The sequence below is a fragment of the Pipistrellus kuhlii genome, unplaced genomic scaffold (genome assembly GCF_014108245.1).
Source record: "Pipistrellus kuhlii isolate mPipKuh1 unplaced genomic scaffold, mPipKuh1.p scaffold_m20_p_3, whole genome shotgun sequence".
Classification (NCBI taxonomy): domain Eukaryota; kingdom Metazoa; phylum Chordata; class Mammalia; order Chiroptera; family Vespertilionidae; genus Pipistrellus; species Pipistrellus kuhlii.
In genome coordinates, this window is record NW_023425529.1 from 37,622,286 (window position 1) to 37,643,590 (window position 21,305).

Sequence of the window (21,305 nt, forward strand, 5' to 3'; positions counted from 1 at the left end):
AATTACATTTTGAGAAAAAGTGCCAGAATCAAGAGAGTTCTAGTATTGAGATTTCGTTTTTTAAAAACAATTTTCTTATTTTTGTGTGTAAAACACAATCTTTAATGGAAAAGAATACTTTCTTTACTTCTTCTAGGTCATCACCAATCCCAGAACACACTGAAGTACTCATTATTTGTCTTACCAAATATGACTTAATTCTATGTAGCGAATAAAAACATGTAGGGAAATGAATCACTTAAATGAGACTTAGTGGGAAAATACAGAGGTCAATATAAATTTATTTAAAGAACATTTGTTGCAACAGTTTGATTATGTTATGTGTAATATATATATATATATATATATATATATATATATATATATATGGAAGAGGAAAATAAAACTTCACTTACCTTTTAAAGACTATCTTGACCATAAGCACATTTATTTTTAATGTACTAACTTTGTATCATAAATTTTTATTGTTTATAACATATAAAAGGAAATTATAAAATTTCTAGTAATTAGAAATTGATAACTAAATAAATCATATTTTTAATATCAATGTTAGTTTCTAAAAATTATCTGAAAAATAGCAGCAGCTTATACATATACTAAGTAAAATTATAAAAACATGTACTATTCAAACAATTAAATGTTTAATTATAGAAATGAAAAAGTTGTTATTTAAGGAAAATATACCACCAAAAGAAAAGAGGCAATCATTACAATAAAAGATTTGTTCAGCAACTTAAAACATTTTAGGCATTAATCCAAGGAGTAAAAATACAACATATACATATGAATTAGCAAAGCACAAAGCCACAACACATGTTATTAATAACAAGGGTTACAATACAATCATTTTACATTGACTAATCACAAAAAAATAATCATTAAATTAACAGACATAGGTTAAGACTTATTTATTCCTTTCTTTAATCATAGTTGTAAGTTATTACAAGATTTCCCACAACATGGAGAAAATTTAAATGAACAGTAACAACTTTTTTCTTAGTTACATTTTAATGATTTAGCATTTCATATTTTTAATTTTGCTTTAAAATGAAAAGTGTTTCTGAAATTTCATGACATTGATATATATGTATATGTATACACATACGTATACACACACATTCTTAATTTTCTAATCTAGTGAACAGGACCTGTTGAAATTAAAATTATCCATGAAAGAAGATTAAACTGATATGTTAATAAGAGGTATTTTGAAGTTTGGCTAATATGTAGCAATACTGAAAGAGGTAAAAGTTATATCTAACTTTAACAAAACTTCAGATCCCTTAAACCCTTTTAATATAAAAGGCTAATTTAAGGAGTGAAATTCTTCATATAATAAAAGGAATCCAGGAACTCTAATGATATATATATATGTGTGTGTATATATATATATGTATATGTATATATATACATACACACTTTATACTTATAAAGGTAAATAAATAATTTTGTAAAAATTCTGATAGAAACATTTGTGATTTTTAAAATTCACCTTCAATTTATCAGAAAAATAAAGATTACATTTCTTCATTAGTGCAAAGACTGAATTAATCAATGAACTCCATTTGGAATAGATTTGCAGTAGGCAATGAATTATGTAATTTTGTCTTACTATTTATAATTTTGGCTATTATTGTTTCCTTGTTCATTTATTTTTGTGAGATTGAAGAAGTCATCTATGCACGGGACTTTAGTGAACATCCAAGGTTTTTCCCTTATATCATTTACATACAAAAACAAGCATGATACAAATAAATATATTGGAATATTATATATTCCAACATAATATGTAAATTTGTGACACTGTTCACATTAAACTTACGTGATGATATAGACCAATTATATGTCATAAAGCTGAAAAAAATTTCTGTGAATACCACAGTGAATATATAGAGAAGTTTGATAGATCTTAAATTGTTGTGAAAATGAAACAAAGTGTTAAAAAAAAAACTAAAACTGACTCTAAATGAACATTTGTAATTCTAATATTCTATAACTATAATTACATTTTATGTTAAATTTTAAAAGCAATTTAAAGTTTATTAAATAAAAGAGAAGTCAGCATACGTTCCCCAGAAAGGGCCAAATAGTAAATATTTCAGCTTTGAGGGCCATTCAGTCTCTATTGCAACTAATCATCTCTGCTTTATAGTGCAAAAACAGCCATAGATAACACATACAAATGTGCTTCACTGTGTTCCAATAAAACTTATTCACGAAAGATGCCATAGGCCAGATTTAATCCATTGGCTGTAGTTTGCTGACCCCTTAAGTAGAAAATCAGACTCAAAAACACGGAATTTTAGTTACTTCAATAACTAGCCCAAAGCAGAAGACATTACGTAAATGTTTAATGCTCTGAGAATTAATGAAGCCATGAATGAGAAGGGAAAATAAAACCTTGTGCTCGGAAACAAATGCCATTACGATTCAATATCTAATTAGTGGTTAGGAATCCGTTTTCCTAATTGGGGTAAAATTCCAAGAGGGCAATCCATAGCCTTATTTAAGACCTACACTTGCAAACTAAAACCAATAAGATGAAAGAAAATATAGAGATCTAGCCAAAGCCGGTTTGGCTCAGTGGATAGAGAGTCGGTCTGCGGACTGAAAGGTCCCAGGTTCAATTCTGGTCAAGGGCATGTACATTGGTTGCGGGCACATCCTCTGTAGGGGGTGTGCAAGAGGCAGCTGGTCGATGTTTCTCTCTCATTGATGTTTCTAGCTCTCTATCCCTCTCTCTTCCTCTCTGTGAAAAATCAATAAAATATATTTAAATATATATATATATATTTTAAAAAAAGAAAAGAAAATATAGAGATCTAGAAAAGAGAAAGTGAATTTTCAATCTAAGATGGCTAACAAAAAAAAAATGATACCTTTTTGTGTTGTTTCTATAGTATTTTAAATCTCTCCAACTAGATTGTAAACTCCATAGGAGTAAGAAACATCTTTACTATCTCTGTAGCCTAGAGTATAGTAGATGATCAGTAAAGTTTATATGAAGTATACATGTAGATGCTTTCTAAGGCAAAATATGTCTTTTGTTAATTCCCACAAAATGATGGTACTCTGATGCACAACTTAACTTTAAGATCCTCCCATGAAGTTAAAATCTTCTGATGTTTTATATCATCAGCCACATTTTGATTGTAAAGATGAATTTCTGCTTAAATTAGAACATGACCTACTAGTCCTTTTCAAATAGCCTAAGTGGAAACATGGGTTTACTTATCACTGTAACGCTTTGACTTGGACAAAGAAAAACAACTGTACACATCAAAATTGGTTATAAAACCAGAGTTATAATTGTGTTTCAAATGCAGAACTATTTAGTTGTATAAAATTAATTATAAATAGATTATAGATTCAAATCAGTTTTCACCTGAAAGAAGTGTACTTGGTTATTCATGATTTAAAATATCAAAAGTGACCAAAATGCTAATTTCAAAATATATATATATATATATTAATTATTCTTCAAAGCCTAAATATTTAAAAATACAAGAAAAAAAATAAACCATTCACAAACAATATTTATGAATTTTGTCTATAGCTCCAAAAAATAAACAAAAAAATTTAAAACATCCTCAAAACACAGTAACTCCACACAGTGGAAGAAATGAATTTTCATATAAATTACTATATAAATCATACTTTTCCATGATGTATGCAACAAACTGTAAACAATTAATTTACTTTAGCAATGTAAAATTCTCTATCTTTACTTTTATATAACATTTTCACATTTCAAAGCAAAATACTAAGTTTAACAATGATGAAAAAAAAAGTTTTAAAGAACGTTATTTGCTTTTGGATCAGTAACTAGACATCGACAGACAAAAGAAAGCCACAGTTATGCACTCAAACAGCACACCGCCTTAATTTGCCATGGTTACAAGCACAACATTAACATTAGATACAAATAGTACATATTTCTGATTAGAGGGCAAGCTAAAGATGTACCAGAGTAAAATATTTCAATTAGAATAGGACTATGGTTCAAAATTCATTGTAAAAAAATAAATACATATAAAACTATTGTGTGTGTGTATATATATATATATATATATATATATATATACACACACACACACACATTACAGTACTTGAAATTGAATGGATTGTTCTTCCAAACTATCATATTTAATAACACAAGCCCAAGATGACTAATGGTCCTTAAAAAATAATGAGAAGACATAGTGTGCATCACAATTCATAAAAAAAAGTAAGTGAAAATAAAAGAGACACAGTGAAACAAAACAAAAGGTTAAGAATAAGAATACTATCGTACCGATTTCCATGGTCCCCGATGCCATGAGACATCATCAGGGCAAGCATGCACATGACATTGTGCCACACTAGGTGGCTTGTTCAAGATTTCACAGTTTTGCTCCTGTGACACTTGGCCGTTGGGAAATTGACATATTACAAATCTTGATTTTATTCCTCCTCCACACGTTTGTGTACACTAAAAATAAGAAGAAAATTCAAAACTATGAGGCTTTAAAGAGAATATTATATTGCTTTATTCAATGTTTAATACATAATTAGTAATGCTACAATTTAAAATTTATTCTTTCTTCATAATTGTCAACATTTCTTCTTGGGCAAAAAGTAAGTCAAACTTTTGTTTTCATAATTTTAAAAAAATAGAATTTTGAAAATTAGTACCATGAGATAGTTCAATAAAATATGAAGCATCTATAATACAGACTCTTGGTAAGTTAAAGACCTGGCAAAACTGCCGAAACCGGTTTGGCTCAATGGATAGAGCGTCGGCTTGGGGACTGAAAGGTCCCGGGTTCGATTCCGGTCAAGGGCATGTACCTTGGTTGCAGGCATATCCTCAGTGGGGGGTGTGCAGGAGGCAGCTGATCGATGACTCTCTCATTGATGTTTCTAACTCTCTATCTCTCTTCCTTCCTTTCTACAAAATCAATAAAATATATTAAAAAAAAAAAAAAAAAGACCTGGCAAAACTGATTTACTTATCAATAGACTAGAGGCCCAGTGCATGAAAATTCATACACTAGAGGGGGGTCCCTCAGCCTGGTCTTCCCCCTCTCACAGTCCAGGAATCATCAGGGACGCGAGGCAACCTGGTGATCAGTGCAAAGTGATGCCCCCATTACACCTCTGCTGCTGCCACTGCCAGCAGTGCAAGCTTCTGCTGGCCCTGGTTACCCGAGCCTTGGGCAGCCCTGAGCAGCTGGCCAGCTGCCATCCGAGGCTTGCCTATGCTTCCGGCCAGCTCTAGGCAGCTGGGGGACTGAGGGCATTCTGGTCACACGGTGTATCTGCCACCCCCGAGGCTAGATTGAAAGGACTGGGAGTTTCCAGAGAGGCTGAGGGGACTGGGTGCCGCCATCTTGTGGCTAGGGACACTGCCATTTTTGTGACAGTGTGAGGTCAATTTGCATATTACCTCTTTATTGGATATGATTACTCTGTAGCTGTGAAAGCTAATAAGGCAGACCTAAATTTATAAACATGGAAAGGTTTTCAGTATATATTACATAAAGACAGCAGGTGGCAAAGCAGCATGGGTAATATAACCCTATTTCTAGATCACTATAAAACAGAAGTCTGGCAGGAAATGTATCAATAGGTTAAAAATTCTTATCCTATATAATAAAAGCCTAATATGCTCTGTCCAGTCATCTGTTCAACCAATCCTATCTAATAAAAGAATAATATGCAAATTGATTGTCACTCCAACATACATATGGCTACCCCCATGTGGTCAAAGATAACTCCCCCCATGTGGACACAAGATGGCTGCCACAAGATGGCCAGCAGGGGAGGCAGTTGGGAGGGACCAGGCTGGCAGAGAATGGAAGTTGGGGGTGACTAGGACTGCAGAGAAGGGCAGGTGGGGGGGTAGGGAGGGACACTCAGGCCTACAGGGGAGAACAGTAGGAGGAGGGGGGGGGAGATACCAGACCTGAAGGGGAGGGCAGTTGGAGTGACCAGGCTGCAGAGGAGGGCAGTTGTGAGGGTGAGGAGGGACCAGACCAGCAGGGGAGAACAGTTATGGGTGATGAGGCTGGCAGGGGAGGGCAGTCAGAGGTGACTGGGTTGGCATGGGAGGGCAGTTAGGGGTGACCAGGCCAGCAGGGGAGGGCAGTTAGGGGCAACAATCAAACTAGCAGAGGAGCTGTTAGGCATCAATCAGGTTGGCAGGGGAGTCGTTAGGGTAGGGGTGTCGAACTCAATCAGAGAAGGGGCCAAAATCTAAAATCCAGCCTAAATCGCGGGCCGAATGGTTTACTGGACAGTCATAAACTGTCATTGTGATGGAAACGCAGCGGAGTGCAGTGATGACAGCGCAGTGCGGGCCACATTGCAAGGCCTGGCGGGACGGATTTGGCCCGCGGGCCTTGTGTTTGACACATGTGCGTTAGGGGGTAATCAGGCTGGTAGGCAGAAGCAGTTAGGGGCAATCAGGAAGGCAGGCTGGCGAGCAGTTGGGAGCCAGCAGTCCTGGATTGTGAGAGGGACAGTTGGACATCCCTCGAGGGGTCCCAGATTGGAGAGGGTGCAGGCTGGACTGAGGGACACACACACACATGCACAAATTTCATGCACCAGGCCTCTAGTCAAAGCATAATATGCTAATTATATGCTAAGGCTACTCAACCAGTCACTATGACCCAGCCACCCAGGGCCAGCCCGAGGTGCAGGCAAGCCTCGGATGGAGGCTGCCCAGCCACCTAGGGTCAGCCTGAGGTGCAGGCAAGCCTCAGATGGCAACTGACCAGTCACGTAGGGCTGCCCGAGACTTAGGCAACCAGGGCCAGCTGAGGCTTGCAGTGCCAACAGTGGCAGCAGCAGAAGTGTGATGGGGGCATTGTCTTTCCCTGATCACTAGGTCACCTCCACCCCTGAGGGCTCCTGAACTGTGAGAGGGAGCAGACTGAGCTGAGGGACGCCCCTTCCAGTGCATGTATTTTCATGCACCAGGTCACCAGTATGCTAAAAATATGCTAAGGCTGCTCAACTGCTTGCTATGACATGCACTGACCACCAGGGGGCAGATGTTCCAACTGGTAGGTTAGCTTGTTGCTGGGTCGGCCAATCGGGACTGAGCGAGATAGGCCAGATACTCCCTGGAGCCCTCCTGCAGTCCCTCCCTGGCTGTGTCCCTTCCCAGCCCTGATTGTGCCTCAATGGGGTCTCTCAGTCTAGGCTGCTCCCTCTTGCAATCCGGAATCCCTCAGTGGATGTTGGAGAGCAGGTTTTGGCCCAATCCCACAGGCCAGGCCAAGGGACACCACTGATGCACAAATTCGTGCACCAGGCCTCTAGTAAAAGAATATCTATGAGTAGAACATGGTTGTAGTACTCAATAAAATAAAAATATTTCTGCATAGTGTAGTATAGTAAGATTACCCATCAGTTAACAGTAGGAAGTGCTTAACTTCTGGTGTTCAGAGATGTCGTACTGTCCACAAGTTTAAGAAATGCTTTGACTTACTTCTCCCCAGCTCCCATAGTTCCACTGTGGACAGGGTCCTGAGTCACAGTGCTTTGCCTCGGGGGGTTTGGCAGCTGCATCACAGTAATGGGCATTCTGTCCGTTTTCATCCTGGCAGACCACAGCCCGACGCTGAACACCGCCAGCACAGCTGCTGGAGCACTGACAAGACACAACACAACTACAGATCCACATCATGAAGTTACATGGTGAAAAAAATAAGATTTTTGACTCAAATTCAAACTCCCCACATAAAAACTCCCCTTGTAGGAATCATAATTTGGATTGAGAAAATCTGTCAGAACACTTGAGTTTCAGTAGAGGCTGCATTAGAGTTTGTTGATGAAAGGGTGACTGTGTTTTTGTGGTTTGTTTTTTTTTTTACTATTCTTGACTTTTTAATTTTCATATACATTTCAGAAACAACTTAATCTCTGTCCCCTACAAGGAGTCAAAGTTTGACTGGTATTTCATGGAGTCTACATGCCAATTTGGGGAGAATAAACATCTGTATTAATGCTGAGTCATCTAATCCATGAAAAAGCAATATCTTAAAAAAGCTTGCAATAGGAAATTCACCTTTTTCCTAAGTATTAAGTAAAAAGAAATTAATGTTTTTAAGGTCTCAATATGAAGGAATAACTAGCGTTAAGTTACTTAACTTTTATATTGTGTGTTTCTTTATATTGCATCATTAATCTCATGTAAAATATGAAATACAATCATACCTTCTGTAGTTTATCATATTTTTACACCAGCCTGCTGCACTGCTACCAATTTCTGGGTTTGATTTTTTTCATAAACCTTTGTAGTTTTAAAAGATTTTCTTTTTGCTTTTATTAAAATGGACTGTAATCTGATTGTTTTTAAGTGCATTCTTCTGTAAGCATAACATCACATTAGAATAATTCAATAAGAACTCTGGGGATTTGTTATCTATATCAAAATTTGCTTAATCCCTTTAAGATTTAAACTATTGATCTTCAGATAAACCTAGCATTAAAAGCATTTGATGTCATTACATACATATCTGTCAAAAGGCGATGATATAACAAAATTACAGAATTAATAAAACCCAGTAAAGATGGCTTACCGATCCCCATGGTCCGGTTCTCCATTGGTTTCCTCTGATTGATGGATGGACCCCCCACTTTTCATTATCTTCTGGTTTGTGAGTTAATGGAAAATTCCTGCCTGGAAAATGGTTTGGCTGCTCAGAGGAGCTCGGAAAGTTGCTGTATGAGGGCTGGCAGGCTGCCACATGGCATTCTTGTTCTGCTGAAGGGCGAACTTCAGGGTCACAGTGATTCTCATTAATTGGCTGATGGTACTTGATGCATAAAACTTGCCGATTTGTTTTTCCACGGCCACAGGTAGCTGAACACTGATCACAAATTTAGACAGCATTCATAATGTAGTTAACTACAAGATTATACTCAATATTAAATTTTTTATTTTTCAATTATAGTTGACATTCAATATTATGTTAGTTCCAGGTGTATAGCATACGGTTAGTCATTTATATAACTTATGAAGTTATCACCCCCTGCCCCCACCCTCATAAGTCTAGTATCCACCTGGCACATTGAGAGTTATTACAATATTATTGACCATATTCCCTATGCTGTAATTTACATCCCCCATCACTATTTTTTAACTGCCAATTGTACTTCTTAATTATATTTAAATTGCTCATTTCATTTTTTTTTCCCTCACAAAAATACTTACAGGAGACCAATCCCCTGTTTGCCACTCCCCACAAGGGCTAAAGCAGATGGAGATTTCAGCAGGTCGAGGTGAATGTGCACAGTATGATTCATCTGCTATTCCGTCATGAGCATCGCGGCAGCTTACATAGCGGGCTTGGTTGCCTCTTCCACAAGATGCAGAGCACTTAAAAAATGGAATGATAGCAAGGTATTATATAGTGCCTCTCCTACTTCCCATACACATAGCTGGTGCTCCAATTTCCGAAACATCAAGTTTCTTGAAAAATCAAATCACCTATCACCTGCCATCCCTTCTGAGTCAATGACAGGACAGTGAATATCTAAGTCAGTTTAGATAATAAATTTCACAAATTAAACAATTATGGTAATGAGAAAAAAACAATCAACTTCCTGGAATACTGATTATTTGCAAATTAAAGATATTAAAAGCATTTTATATAAGAAAACACTAAGATATTTATTTTAAATATCTTGGAAAGCTTAATTAATAAAGTAGATATGAACCTATCATTGATTCAGAAAATATGCAAAGCTTTAAAATATATACCACAACTGCTTAAAGCAAAGCTTTCAGTTTTGAAAAACATGAAAATGTCAGTAGTTTAAATAAAGGCTAATAAAAAGCTTCATGTCCCATCTGCTTCTCCTTATAACCTGTGACATATTTGTAGATTAGAAAATAGTCCCAGGCAACCTAAGTTTCTTGCCCAGAGACACAGAGTCCTTGAAAGACACAGCATGATTAGGCCATTAACTATTTCTAAACTCTAAACTCCTAACCATCAAAATACCTGAGAATGAATGCATACATTAATTTGGCAAATTTGTAGCAACCACTTTGGTGATGTCTAAAAGCCTCCAATAGTAGAAATACTGTACCTCCTAATAAAATTCACTTACTGGGGTCCAAGAACCATATCGCCACTGAGCTATCTTTCCAATGGGAACAGCTGGTAATGAAGTGGTCCCAATTTTAGGGATAACTGGGCAAGGTGTCATGATACAGTCCTGTACAAAAGAAAAATGGATCTTATAAAGCATCAATTAACTAACCACTCTGATGTATCTTAAATCCTATGCTTCATTTCTTCTTCCACATACTTAACTCAAGTATAGTTCCTACTCAATTGCAAACAAACAATGTAAAGAGTTGTCCCCTCTCCCCTCCCCCCCAAAAAATTATGAAGTACATCAAGGGTTTGAAGTGGATAGTATGATTCTGAATCCTAAAGTTTGGGTTGTTTCGTTCTGATGGTTGAAAAAAGAAAAGAGCAAATAGTCCTTCAAAAATATCACGGGACTGAAACATTTTGAATGAACACACACTACCTTAAACAGTACCGCATACTTCAAAAGTTCATGATATTTATAATATCGACCTGCTTCTACAATCCAAAGGATGGAAATATACATTAAATGAGTAATCCAATGGCAGATAAAAAATTTAAAAAGCATTACTAAAGCTAGAAGGTTGGCAAAACTAACAACAATAAGTTCTCTCTGAGGAGTATGCACACACACGTTCATAAAGCATATAGTGGGGAAAACACACGTGGAAATAACTTTAACACATCAATAATCCTCCTGTATCATAAATCTTTCTTTTCTAAGATCCAGGAAGAGGTGTCCTTTACCTGCCTGTCACTGGGGCGATTAGCTCCATAGCACACTCTGTCATCCAACACAGCACTGAGCAGCTCATCGATACACTTCACAGCACGCATCTGATACCCATGTCCACAGGTGGCTGTGCACTGAAGGACAGAAGCAGATATCAAACACCTTCATTATTTAAAAATTATAGAAACTTAAATTTTTAATAAATGCAGTTAATATACAATACTTTCAATAGATCTTTTTATTAGTTTTTGATACCAGATTCTAGACTAAAAATTAGTAATTTTACTCTATATATTTATTCAAATTTATATACATACAATTGACATTTAAATTGGCAGTTATTGTTGAATCTTTAAAATATAATCATGTGAAAATATCAATAGAGACCTAACATTGTGGGGGCAGAGTCAATAGAATTTAGGTAAACTAAATACTTTTCCCCCAAAATCTAGCTGATGCATGTATGTCATTTAGTAGGCTAAATTGATTAACTGAAATACAGTGTTGGAGCAGAGGTCTGTTGATATCCTGAATTGTCAGAAAGATACACAGGTGGGTCCCTAGAGTAAATTAAGCCTGAATAATCACTAGAGGCCAAATGACAAAGCTGAAGCTATACTACTCTGGGCACATCATGAGAGGGCAGGGACGTTTTGGAAAAGAATAATGCGGGGATGAATGGAAGGCAGCAGAAAAAGTGGAAGACTAAATATCAGGTGGGTTGACTCCATAAAGAAGCCACTGATAGGCGTCTACAGAGCTGAGCAGGGCTGCTAAACAAAGACCACTGTGGACATCACCCATTCATAGGGTCCCCGGGAGTCCGGGCTGACTCACTAGCAAGTAACACACGCGCGGAGTCAATTCCTAAGAGATATCGAAGGAAGAACATTAAGACAAAGTCAAAGGGAAGGTGGGAGAAGGTTTGCCATCAACCGTGGCAACCTGCCACACGATAATAAAGTGCCCACCCCGCCTTGTCCAGCCTGACCATGCCTCATCCTGCACATTCTTAGCTTCCTTGTTGGCAAACCTTCCAAACAAGGCCTGCTCTATATACAGCAAAGCTAGTTAGAAACAACATGAAAATATTTATAAACAAAGCTGATGAAAGCACAAAATTTGTGGCATCTTGGTTAAAAGTAAATTCAAAGCCAAAGCTGAAATAGTTACCAGAACAAATTAATAGCACTACTGAGAAAATTTTGCAGGTAAGGGTTTACTGTGGCAGTGGTATTTTTTCCAACAAATCCATCAAATCTAGCTGCATCTACTAAAAGAATAAATATACTACAATGTTTGTGCTATTCTGTAAAGATAGATTAAATCAGAAAAACCTTTATCAAATACTCACAGAACCCCAGGGCCCGACTTGCCAGGAAGCACATGTATGAAGCTCACATGGTCTCAGGGACTCAGGTTTGGTACTTGGATTGCAGAAGGCGTCACTCAAATGATCTTCATTCAGTTCACACCACACCTGCCGCCGCTTTGTTCCTTTTCCACATGTAACAGGACACTGTAAGAACATCACTGACCATTACTTATTTTCAATATTAATCAATACAATGACTTGCAAAACGTCACAGTGATTCATTTGCATATTAAAATGCAGCTGGAAGACCATTCCTAAGGACGTTTTTTCTCTTCACTCTTTTAGAGATATTCACTGGATGACACTTGCTGCCCAAATCCCACTGCAACATCCATTTGTCCTTAGAAACAAAGGTACAAAGATAACCTTAGAATGAGTAGGTATCTTATGCTATAGAGGACAGGGACTTTCTTAGGAAACTGGTTACAGATTAAAAAACAGTTAAAGTTACTGTTAGCCAGATACTGTAAATATTTTTGAGAACAAACCAGACCCCTTGCTAATTTTTATTGCCATGACAACAACCATGTTATTTGCAAATCGAACCAAAGTAAAATTAAGTGGTTTTGAATTATATAAAGCCTTATATTGCAAAGCTTTCCTACACAATATCATGATAATAAGCCTTGTGTGTTTAATGTTACCTCACTCCACTCACTGGTAGCCCAACTGGGACAGGGAAACTCATTGCAATGCTCAGTCATCACTTGGGGAAGCTCTTGGCATTCTCTGTCAGCAAGACGGTGGCCAAAGTGATTTATGCAGTAAGATTCCCGAGACCTTTCCCCTCCTCCACAACTCCTGGAACACTGAAAAACAAACAAAAAAATGGGAGACAAATGGGAAGAGGGGGGAGACCTTAATACAAGTATGCTTTAGAGAAACAAATGTTTAATTAGGAAACTTTTCCTAATCCTTTCTCTGTGTACCTGGGACCATTCTGAATAATGCCACCTTGTTAACACGCAGTCACCATGGCAGGGCTCTCGGGTCGGAGGTTTCGGCTGGTCACTGCAGTAGTGGTCATCCACGGGGACAGTCTGTCCTTTGTGAACGGAATACTTCATGCAGTGGACGTCCAAGGACCTGTATCCTTGACCACAGTGGGATGAACATTCACTTCTGCCGATGATGTGCCACCTAGCGGGAAGGAAGCTAATACACTTAGGAGGTGTGACAACTGATGCATCTTAAAAGTCAGACTCAGAGAACTGTGTGAAAGTCATCTGAAAATATTTTGTATGTCACTGAATTCTAAATAAAATATTCTTAGAGATCATACAGCCCAAACTTTCATTTTATAGATGAGAAAATGAGTCCTAGAGGTGTTATGTATTCAAATGGTATAAGCACTTGATTTTTTCCTTTTTTGGTTAGAAATATTACTTTATTCCTCCCCCCCCCCCCCCAAACTGAACTTGTTCTCCACTTAGATAAAAATGTATCTAGTCTGGTGAAAGCTGGAGATGGGAGCCAGCACTATACCTATTGAGCCTGGCTCGGAGGGAGAGGGGGAGAGGGGGAAGGGGGTGGCTTTGCAACCCCAAGCTTTGCCAAAAACTTTTGAAAAGAACTGATTTAGATCAAGATTACCTGATTATTTCGTAGTAATAATTGCATGACTAAGTCTCTAACTGAATATATTTGACTCATAATCAGGTGGTTCTTCCTAAGCAACCCTCTGTAGTTGTGATCAGTGGATACTAAGGATTGGACTACTAAAGCCTTTGAAAGGTGGTGAACAGGTTTTTGTAGAGCATGCCACATTTTCTTATTAATTCATGTGATCTATTTTTAGACATTTTCAAAGAAAACATTTTTTTTCCCCACAAGTAAAATCTTCAAGTTTTTGCCAAATTATTCCGATTATAGTCCAGCAACCTATCAGGCAGTAGTCGCATTCCAGTATGAAAAAGCACAGAACACACAAAGTTCATCTCCATCCCCAATAGCATCTCAAGAATGTCATTGTGCCTCACTTCGCTGCAATGTACTGATGCAGCTTACACGGAGTTCTGCCACTAGGCATTCAATTCTAAAAATAAAGTCTATTGATTTTGAAGTCTACATGACTTCAAACACCATCATAAGAATATAAAAATGTTTATCCTTGCCGAGTGAAGGAGGTTCTGGCCATCCCAATGTTAATTGTCACCCGCTAGATGTTCTTAGCTTCATTCTAAGACTAAACACACACATACACATACAAACACACACACACACACACACACACACACACACACACACACACACACACACACACACACACACAACCCCCCACACACACACACAAAAACACCTATTGACAAGAAATTTAGTTAGAAATGCAAACTTCCTCACTATTAATGTTTAATGGACAAAATGCTGACAAAATTGACTTCTTTCTCCAATCCTTAAAAAACTTTAAAAGTTCATTGGTTTATCAGTTATATGAGAATTACAGAATCATGCTACAAAATTTATTGTTTCAAATCCTAAACCATGGGTTTTTATATTAGAGTTTATTTGTGTATATTTTATAGACAAATGTGTTCCTATTTCCTACACAAATATTCAGGCCTCTATACTGGTATTCAGCAAATACTGAACAAAAATTCAAACCAACTGCTGAGTTCCCCCTAAGACAGAGAGCCTGAAATTTCATAATAGCATGGCAGGGACAGAGGATAGACATTAACTACATGCCCACTCTGTGCCACTCATTGCACATCTTCTCAACAATTTGCTTTACTCTGATTACATTATACATTGCTTACATTATCGCTCCTTTACCTTAGTTCACAGTCTGTATTGCATCTTTCCGTCACAAATAATGGAAGTGGTAGGTGGTCACATCTTTGATCGGGTGCTACCATAAGATCACTCTTACGTATGCAGATAATTTTTCTTCTAAGAAGACCTTGGCCAATGTCAAATGAAAATTAAAGAGAAAACTCATATTAAGAAAATGTTCTGCAATTATTTATTTCTTCTAATAGTTTAAAGGATTCAGCTAAGAAAGCAAAACAACTCCAGTCAGTATATAGGACAGACTAGCATATTAATCTATTCAGGAAAGACTTTCTATAATAAACTCAATCCTGAAAGACAAAGAGATAAGGAAAGCGGGCAGGTAAGAGTGGAGCAGATAGAAATGTATTATAGCTGGAAGGAGTCGCTATGAGAGGAGAACTGAGTGGCCAGGTTGGCGCTGATGCTATATGGCACACTATGTTATTATTCTCCATTATTTGCTCCCCTTTTCCCTGTAATAGAATTATACCTCCCCACTTGCCACAATGTTACTGTAACTTCCTGTGGGTGGAGCATGCTTCCCTGCCCATTGACATCAGGCTTATGCCAACCCACTGTAAGGGGATGTGGCCTATTCCAGGCAGAAGCTCTAAAGCCCTACATGGGTCTTCCTGCTCTTTCCTTCCCCTCCATCTCCAAGACAGCCTTCCCCAAAAGGGCTGAGCTTTCAGCCTGGAGTCATGAATGAAAAAGGCATGGACAGACACCAGAAAGATCAGCGATTGTCACAAGCTGGAGAGGGGATAGAGGGAGGGATTTCTTAGAGAGTGAAGGTATTCTTCATGATACTATAATAGTGAATACATGTCTCCATTCATTTGTCCAAACTCAGAATGTACAACAAAGATTAAACCCTAATGGAAACTATGGATTTTAGTTAATAATAATGCATTAATTGTACCAATTGTGCTATGCTAATATAAGATGTTAATAACGAGAATGGAGGTGGGGAATGGAAGAAGACAGGCGGGAAATTTCTGCTCTATTTTTCCATAACCCTAAAACAACTCTAAAAATAAAGTCTATTGACTTCTTGTTGTTGGTAATCCTCATCTGATATTTTTTTATTGGTTTTTAGAGAGTGGAAGAGAAGAGTGGAAGGGAAGAGAGGGGGGAGAGAGGGAGAAAGAGAGAGGGGAGAGGGAGAGGGAGAGGGAGAGGAAGAGAGAGAGGGAGAGGGAGAGGGAGAGGGAGAGGGAGAGGGAGAGGGAGAGGGAGAGGGAGAGGGAGAGGGAGAGGGAGAGGGAGAGGGAGAGAGGGAGAGGGAGAGGGAGAGGGAGAGGGAGAGAGAGAGAGAGAGAGAGATTGATTGAGATTGAGAGATTGAGACCAGGCCTGGGATCAAGCCTGCACCGGAGTTACATGCCTTTGACCAGAATTGAACCAAGGGCCGGCCCTTCAGTCCACAAGCCGTCACTCTATCTTCACTGAGCCAAACCATCTAAGGGCCGATTGACTCTTTTTAAATGATATGGACACAGATACCAAATGAAGAAGAGTCAGCCAATTAAGAACCAAAATAGGATAAGCAAGAAATAAACCTTTGTTGTTCTAAGCCACTGAGATTTGGCAGGTGCTTGCATCTAGCATAATCACAGCAAAAGTAAACTAAGAGAAGTGGTTGTAATGGGCCAGAGTACATTAAACTTCACACTTTCCACACAGAGGGGCAGGAAACAGTCTAAGCAGTCAGTGACATGATCAGATTTCTGTTTTATCCAAGTTCAAGGACATACTTCCAGTTAGCTAAATGTGAACACACATGTTTATCTCCAATCCTTCCTAAACACTAACTGAAATAACTTAAAGGCATTTTGAAAAGGCACAAACCTAAAAGAACACAAAGGCTAGAAAAGGAAACACAGTAGGCAGGAAAAGGAAATTCTGAATGAAAAGTAGATGGAAATAACTGTTTAACAAAGTCAAGAAAGCTGAAATTTAATCCTGAGTGGAGGGGGTAGGTGAATAAGAAATAAACCATTCATGCCATGGAATCTAGGAAAAGCCCAGGGATAAAAAAAGGCCAGGTTCCTCTGAGGAGGTGTGTGAGGGGTAGGCCTGAAAAAAATGCAGAATTGATGGAAAAGGTTTTTTTTAATATATTTTATTGAAAGGGATAGAGAGTTAGAAACATTGATGAGTGAGAAACATCGATAGGCTGCTTCCTGCACGCCCCCTACTGGGGATGTGCCCACAACCAAGGTACATGCTCTTGACCGGAATCGAACCTGGGACTTTTCAGTCTACAGGCTGACGCTCTATCCACTGAGCAAAACCAGTTAGGGCGATGGAAAAGTTTTTACAAAGAATAGTTTCACTCCTACCTTTCCAGTGGAAAGCAGCACTGTTCCACAAACACAGAATGTGAGCCACATATGTATTTTTATATTTTCTTGTATTCATATTAAAAAAGTAAAAATATAAAGGTGAAATTAATATTTATATTTAACCCTTAAATATCCAAAAGATAATTGGATATTTGGCCCACCAGCTGACCACCGACTGGCTGGTAGGTATGATGCACACTGACCACCAGGGGGCAGATGCTCAACGCAGGAGCTGCTGGGCAACAGCAACTTTGCAGAGTGCCCTCTCTCACACTAGGATCCCTCGGGGGATGTAGGACATCCAGTTTCAGCTCAACTCCACAAACCAGGCCCAGGGACCCCACCTGCCAGAGGGATCTTGCTCACTGCACAGACACCCTTTGAGCCCTGGTGCTACCCCAGGTGCAGCTGGCTGGGGAGGGAATACGGGAGGCTGGCTACAGACAGGGGTCCTCAAACTTTTTAAAGTGGGGGCCAGATCACGGTCCCTCAGAGAGCTGGAGGGCCAGACTATATGAACTACTAATTCCTACTGTAACACCTCGGCTGCGCTCACTGCCCCAAAAACCTGGCGGGCCGGATCAGACTCCTCTGCGGGCCGCATGTGGCCCGTGGGCCGTAGTTTGAAGACGCCTGGTTTAGACAGTCTGAACTATCTCACCCAGTCCCACCAGGCCAGCCACCTTCTAATTAACTTCCTTTCAATGTGCACGAATCTGTGCACCAGGCCTCTAGTATCAATATAAAAATTATTGATGATAGCCAAAACCGGTTTGGCTCAATGGATACAGCGTCAGCTTGGGGACTGAAAGGTCCTGGGTTCGATTCCGGTCAAGGGCATGTACCTTGGTTGCGGGCATATCCCCAGTAGGGGGTGTGCAAGAGGCAGCTGATGACTCTCTCTCATAGATGTTTCTAACTCTCTATCTCTCTCCCTTCCTTTCTGTAAAAAAATCAATAAAATCTATTTTTTAAAAAATTATTGATGATATATTTTATGTTCCTTTTTTATGCGAAGTCTTCCAAATCCATTGTGTATTTCTTAGAGAGCACATTTCAACAGACTAGCCATGTGTGCCTTATGGCTATCACAGCTTCAGAGAAGGTGAACTTGAGGGCACGGACCCAGCGGAAGGAAGCTGGGAAGCACTGCACTGAAAATAGGGGGTTAGGTACCAGTCTTCCTTCCGAATGATGAGATCCAGAATGGACTGTCGTCATTTCCCTCTAGCTCCAAACCAACGTTTATAGTTCCCTGGTCCTCTCATTGACCTTCAGAAGATGGGAGACATGGCCAGTTTGGCTCAGTGGATAGAGCATTGGCCTGTGGACTGAAGGGTCCCAGGTTCAATTCTGGTCATGGGCACATGCCCAGGTTGCGGGTTTGATCTCCAATAGAGGGCATGAAGGAGGCAACCAATCAATGATTCTCTCTCATTCTTGATGTTTCTATCTTTCTCTCTCTCTCTTCCTCTCTGAAATCAATAAAAATATTAAAGAAGAAGGAGGAGGAGGAGAAGGAGGAAAAGGAGGAGGAGGAGGTGGAGAAGGAGGAGGAGGAGGAGGAAGAATTTCTCTCTTGGGAGACTTTTCAGCCCAAGAAAAAAAGATCCATTGACAATGACACCTGGGGGCATATCCCCAATGACATCTGGAAAAGCTATTTAGTGACCCAATTACTCAATAATGAGGCCCCTACTTGACCTTTCTGACCCACTCAGGACTTTTAGCATTTTAGTCTTAATAATGAAAAAGCAAGAAAGGATTAGCAGACATTTTAGGAAAACTAATAATACAGTAGAAACCAAAATAAAAATGGAACTAAAATGAAACAGGTATGTCAGGAAGCAAAATAAAACTTGCAGAGTAGGATTCCTATTCTCAGAGACATAGATATTGTACCCATGAAATAAATCAAGATTTATGAGAAGAAATATGAAGGAAACAGTGTAAATAAGGAAAAGAAAATGAAAGATAAGTGATCCATCCAGGATGCTAAACACCTAAATAATACAAATCCCAGAAAAATGGAAGAGAAATTTAATGTGAGGGGGAAAAACTATAAAAGAAATAAGGTGATAAATTTTGTCAAGCCAAATAAAAGAATGAAATAATGTTTGGCACTCTAACACTGAAAGCCTCCTTTTCTGGGTTGTTTTCTGACTTCCTGTGATACTTTCTGTTGTGGAAGTTTTGTGGATTCCCTCTTTAGTTCTCCTGGTGTGAAATGTCAGGACAACGGGCTATGATATGGGTGTTTCTTTCATCTATTTTCCTAGGTTTTTAGGATGCCACTCCAATTCAGAAACATTTTTTTTTTTTTGGCTTGAGAAAGAAGGAGAAGGGGTTGGGGAAGTGTGGAGGGGGGTTATTTCACTGAGAAACAAGTTAAAGAACCGTTCTGTGACTGTGAGACAGAAACTGTGAAGAGAAATGAAAGGAATGGTAATGCAGAATGTTCAAATGAGTAGGGATAAGTGAGGCTAAATATAAAAAAAGAATGAGTGAAGAGAAAAATGGGAAGGGGAAAGACAGGGAAGCTTTGTATGACTGTGTGGTGTACATGTGTGTGGACAGTGGGGAGAATTCTGCCAGACCCATACAAGTCAGACTCAAAAGTAACCCAAATTATACCAGCCTGCACAAACTTTTGTCTCTTTCAATGCCAGTGTACCTTGGCACATTTTGGTACAGTCTTGCCATGGTCCATATGGGTCCCAGGTGAACTGGTCTCTCTTCTCTTCCACAGGGATATTGAAGGAATAACGTACATCAGGGTTGTACAAGTTACCCACACACAAAACCTCAATACAAATGCACAGGAGCAAACAATTAATTCATAAAAGACATATTCCTACAAGATACCATTTCATTTTTAATAACCGCAAAGCACTTCATCACCACAGTTTACTAATATGACTAAAGCTAAGCCTTTCTAATGCCTACTGAGAATTTACCTGCAATACAAGTTCTTCTTCTAGCCGATCAGTACTGTTGATTCTTTCAGTTGAGCTGTTTGAACCACTGTATTCAAAAATGGCTCCTTGTACCTGGATTTCTTTCTTTGCCATACTTACAACAAAATTTCCATTCAAAAGGAAGTTCCCTTGAGTGTCAGATAATGCTGTAAAAGAATGGTACTCATGAAACAGCAAAACCAGTCACCAGCGCAGAAAATTTTTTAACTTTTAAAATTCAAATCCTTTTAAAATTAAGAAAATAAATAATTGAGTCAATAAGCTTTGTGAGTACAATGTGGTATCCTTTATTTTACTGCAAGGTAGGGAACCGTCAGACCTATACTTTTCTATCTGAGGTAGGACCTTCTTCTGCAATCATGCAGCTTCGGGAGGGATGTACAGAAGTGAGAAAACAGAAAGAAGCCATAGGCCTAGCAGCAAGATCAACTAAAACCATCCTGGCCATCAGTGGCAAGGAAAGGAAGAGCCGCTGGACTGCAGCAACATTCCATTTACACTTATCTTGAAAAAAATGTAGATAGCTTTAAGACTGTAAGTCAGCCCTAACCAGTTTGGCCCAGTGGGTAGAGCATTGGCCTGCAGACTGAAGGGTCCCAGGTTCAATTCCAGTCAAGGGCATGTACCTTGGTTGCGGGCACATTCCTAGTAGGGGGTGTGCTGGAGGCAGCTGATCAATGTTTCTCTCATTAGTGTTCTAACTCTCTATCCCTCTCCCTTCCTCTCTGTAAAAAAGTCAATAAAATATATTTTTTAAAGAAGACTGTAAGGTGAAATATATATATAAATATATTTAAATATATATATATATATATATATATAAATATATATATATATATATATATATATATATATAACTTTAGGCTCAATATTTGAAAGGCATGTGATGACTACCCAATTCTATATATAAATGTCTTTTTCATGGAGATGCATGCTGTTATTATGCATAAATTGCCCTATGCATTTTTAATTTTCAAGAGGGTGTGTAATTTTTAAAAATTT

At 38.6% G+C, this 21,305-nt stretch overlaps 1 protein-coding gene across 1 annotated transcript in view; it reads right to left on the reverse strand.

Annotated features, from left to right (window-relative positions):
* The window catches only part of ADAMTS20 (ADAM metallopeptidase with thrombospondin type 1 motif 20), a 167,425-nt gene that overhangs the window by 60,433 nt on the left and 85,687 nt on the right, over positions 1-21,305 (reverse strand). Inside the window, exons 17-28 of the mRNA XM_036457992.2 lie at positions 20,283-20,449; positions 20,000-20,129; positions 14,978-15,104; positions 13,135-13,345; positions 12,850-13,014; positions 12,185-12,349; positions 10,845-10,964; positions 10,111-10,218; positions 9,209-9,373; positions 8,574-8,864; positions 7,481-7,642; positions 4,295-4,471 (exon numbers count right to left, since the gene is read on the reverse strand). Coding sequence (XP_036313885.1) covers positions 4,295-4,471; positions 7,481-7,642; positions 8,574-8,864; positions 9,209-9,373; positions 10,111-10,218; positions 10,845-10,964; positions 12,185-12,349; positions 12,850-13,014; positions 13,135-13,345; positions 14,978-15,104; positions 20,000-20,129; positions 20,283-20,449 — 1,988 coding nt within the window. The remainder of the gene's footprint in view (positions 1-4,294; positions 4,472-7,480; positions 7,643-8,573; positions 8,865-9,208; positions 9,374-10,110; positions 10,219-10,844; positions 10,965-12,184; positions 12,350-12,849; positions 13,015-13,134; positions 13,346-14,977; positions 15,105-19,999; positions 20,130-20,282; positions 20,450-21,305) is intronic.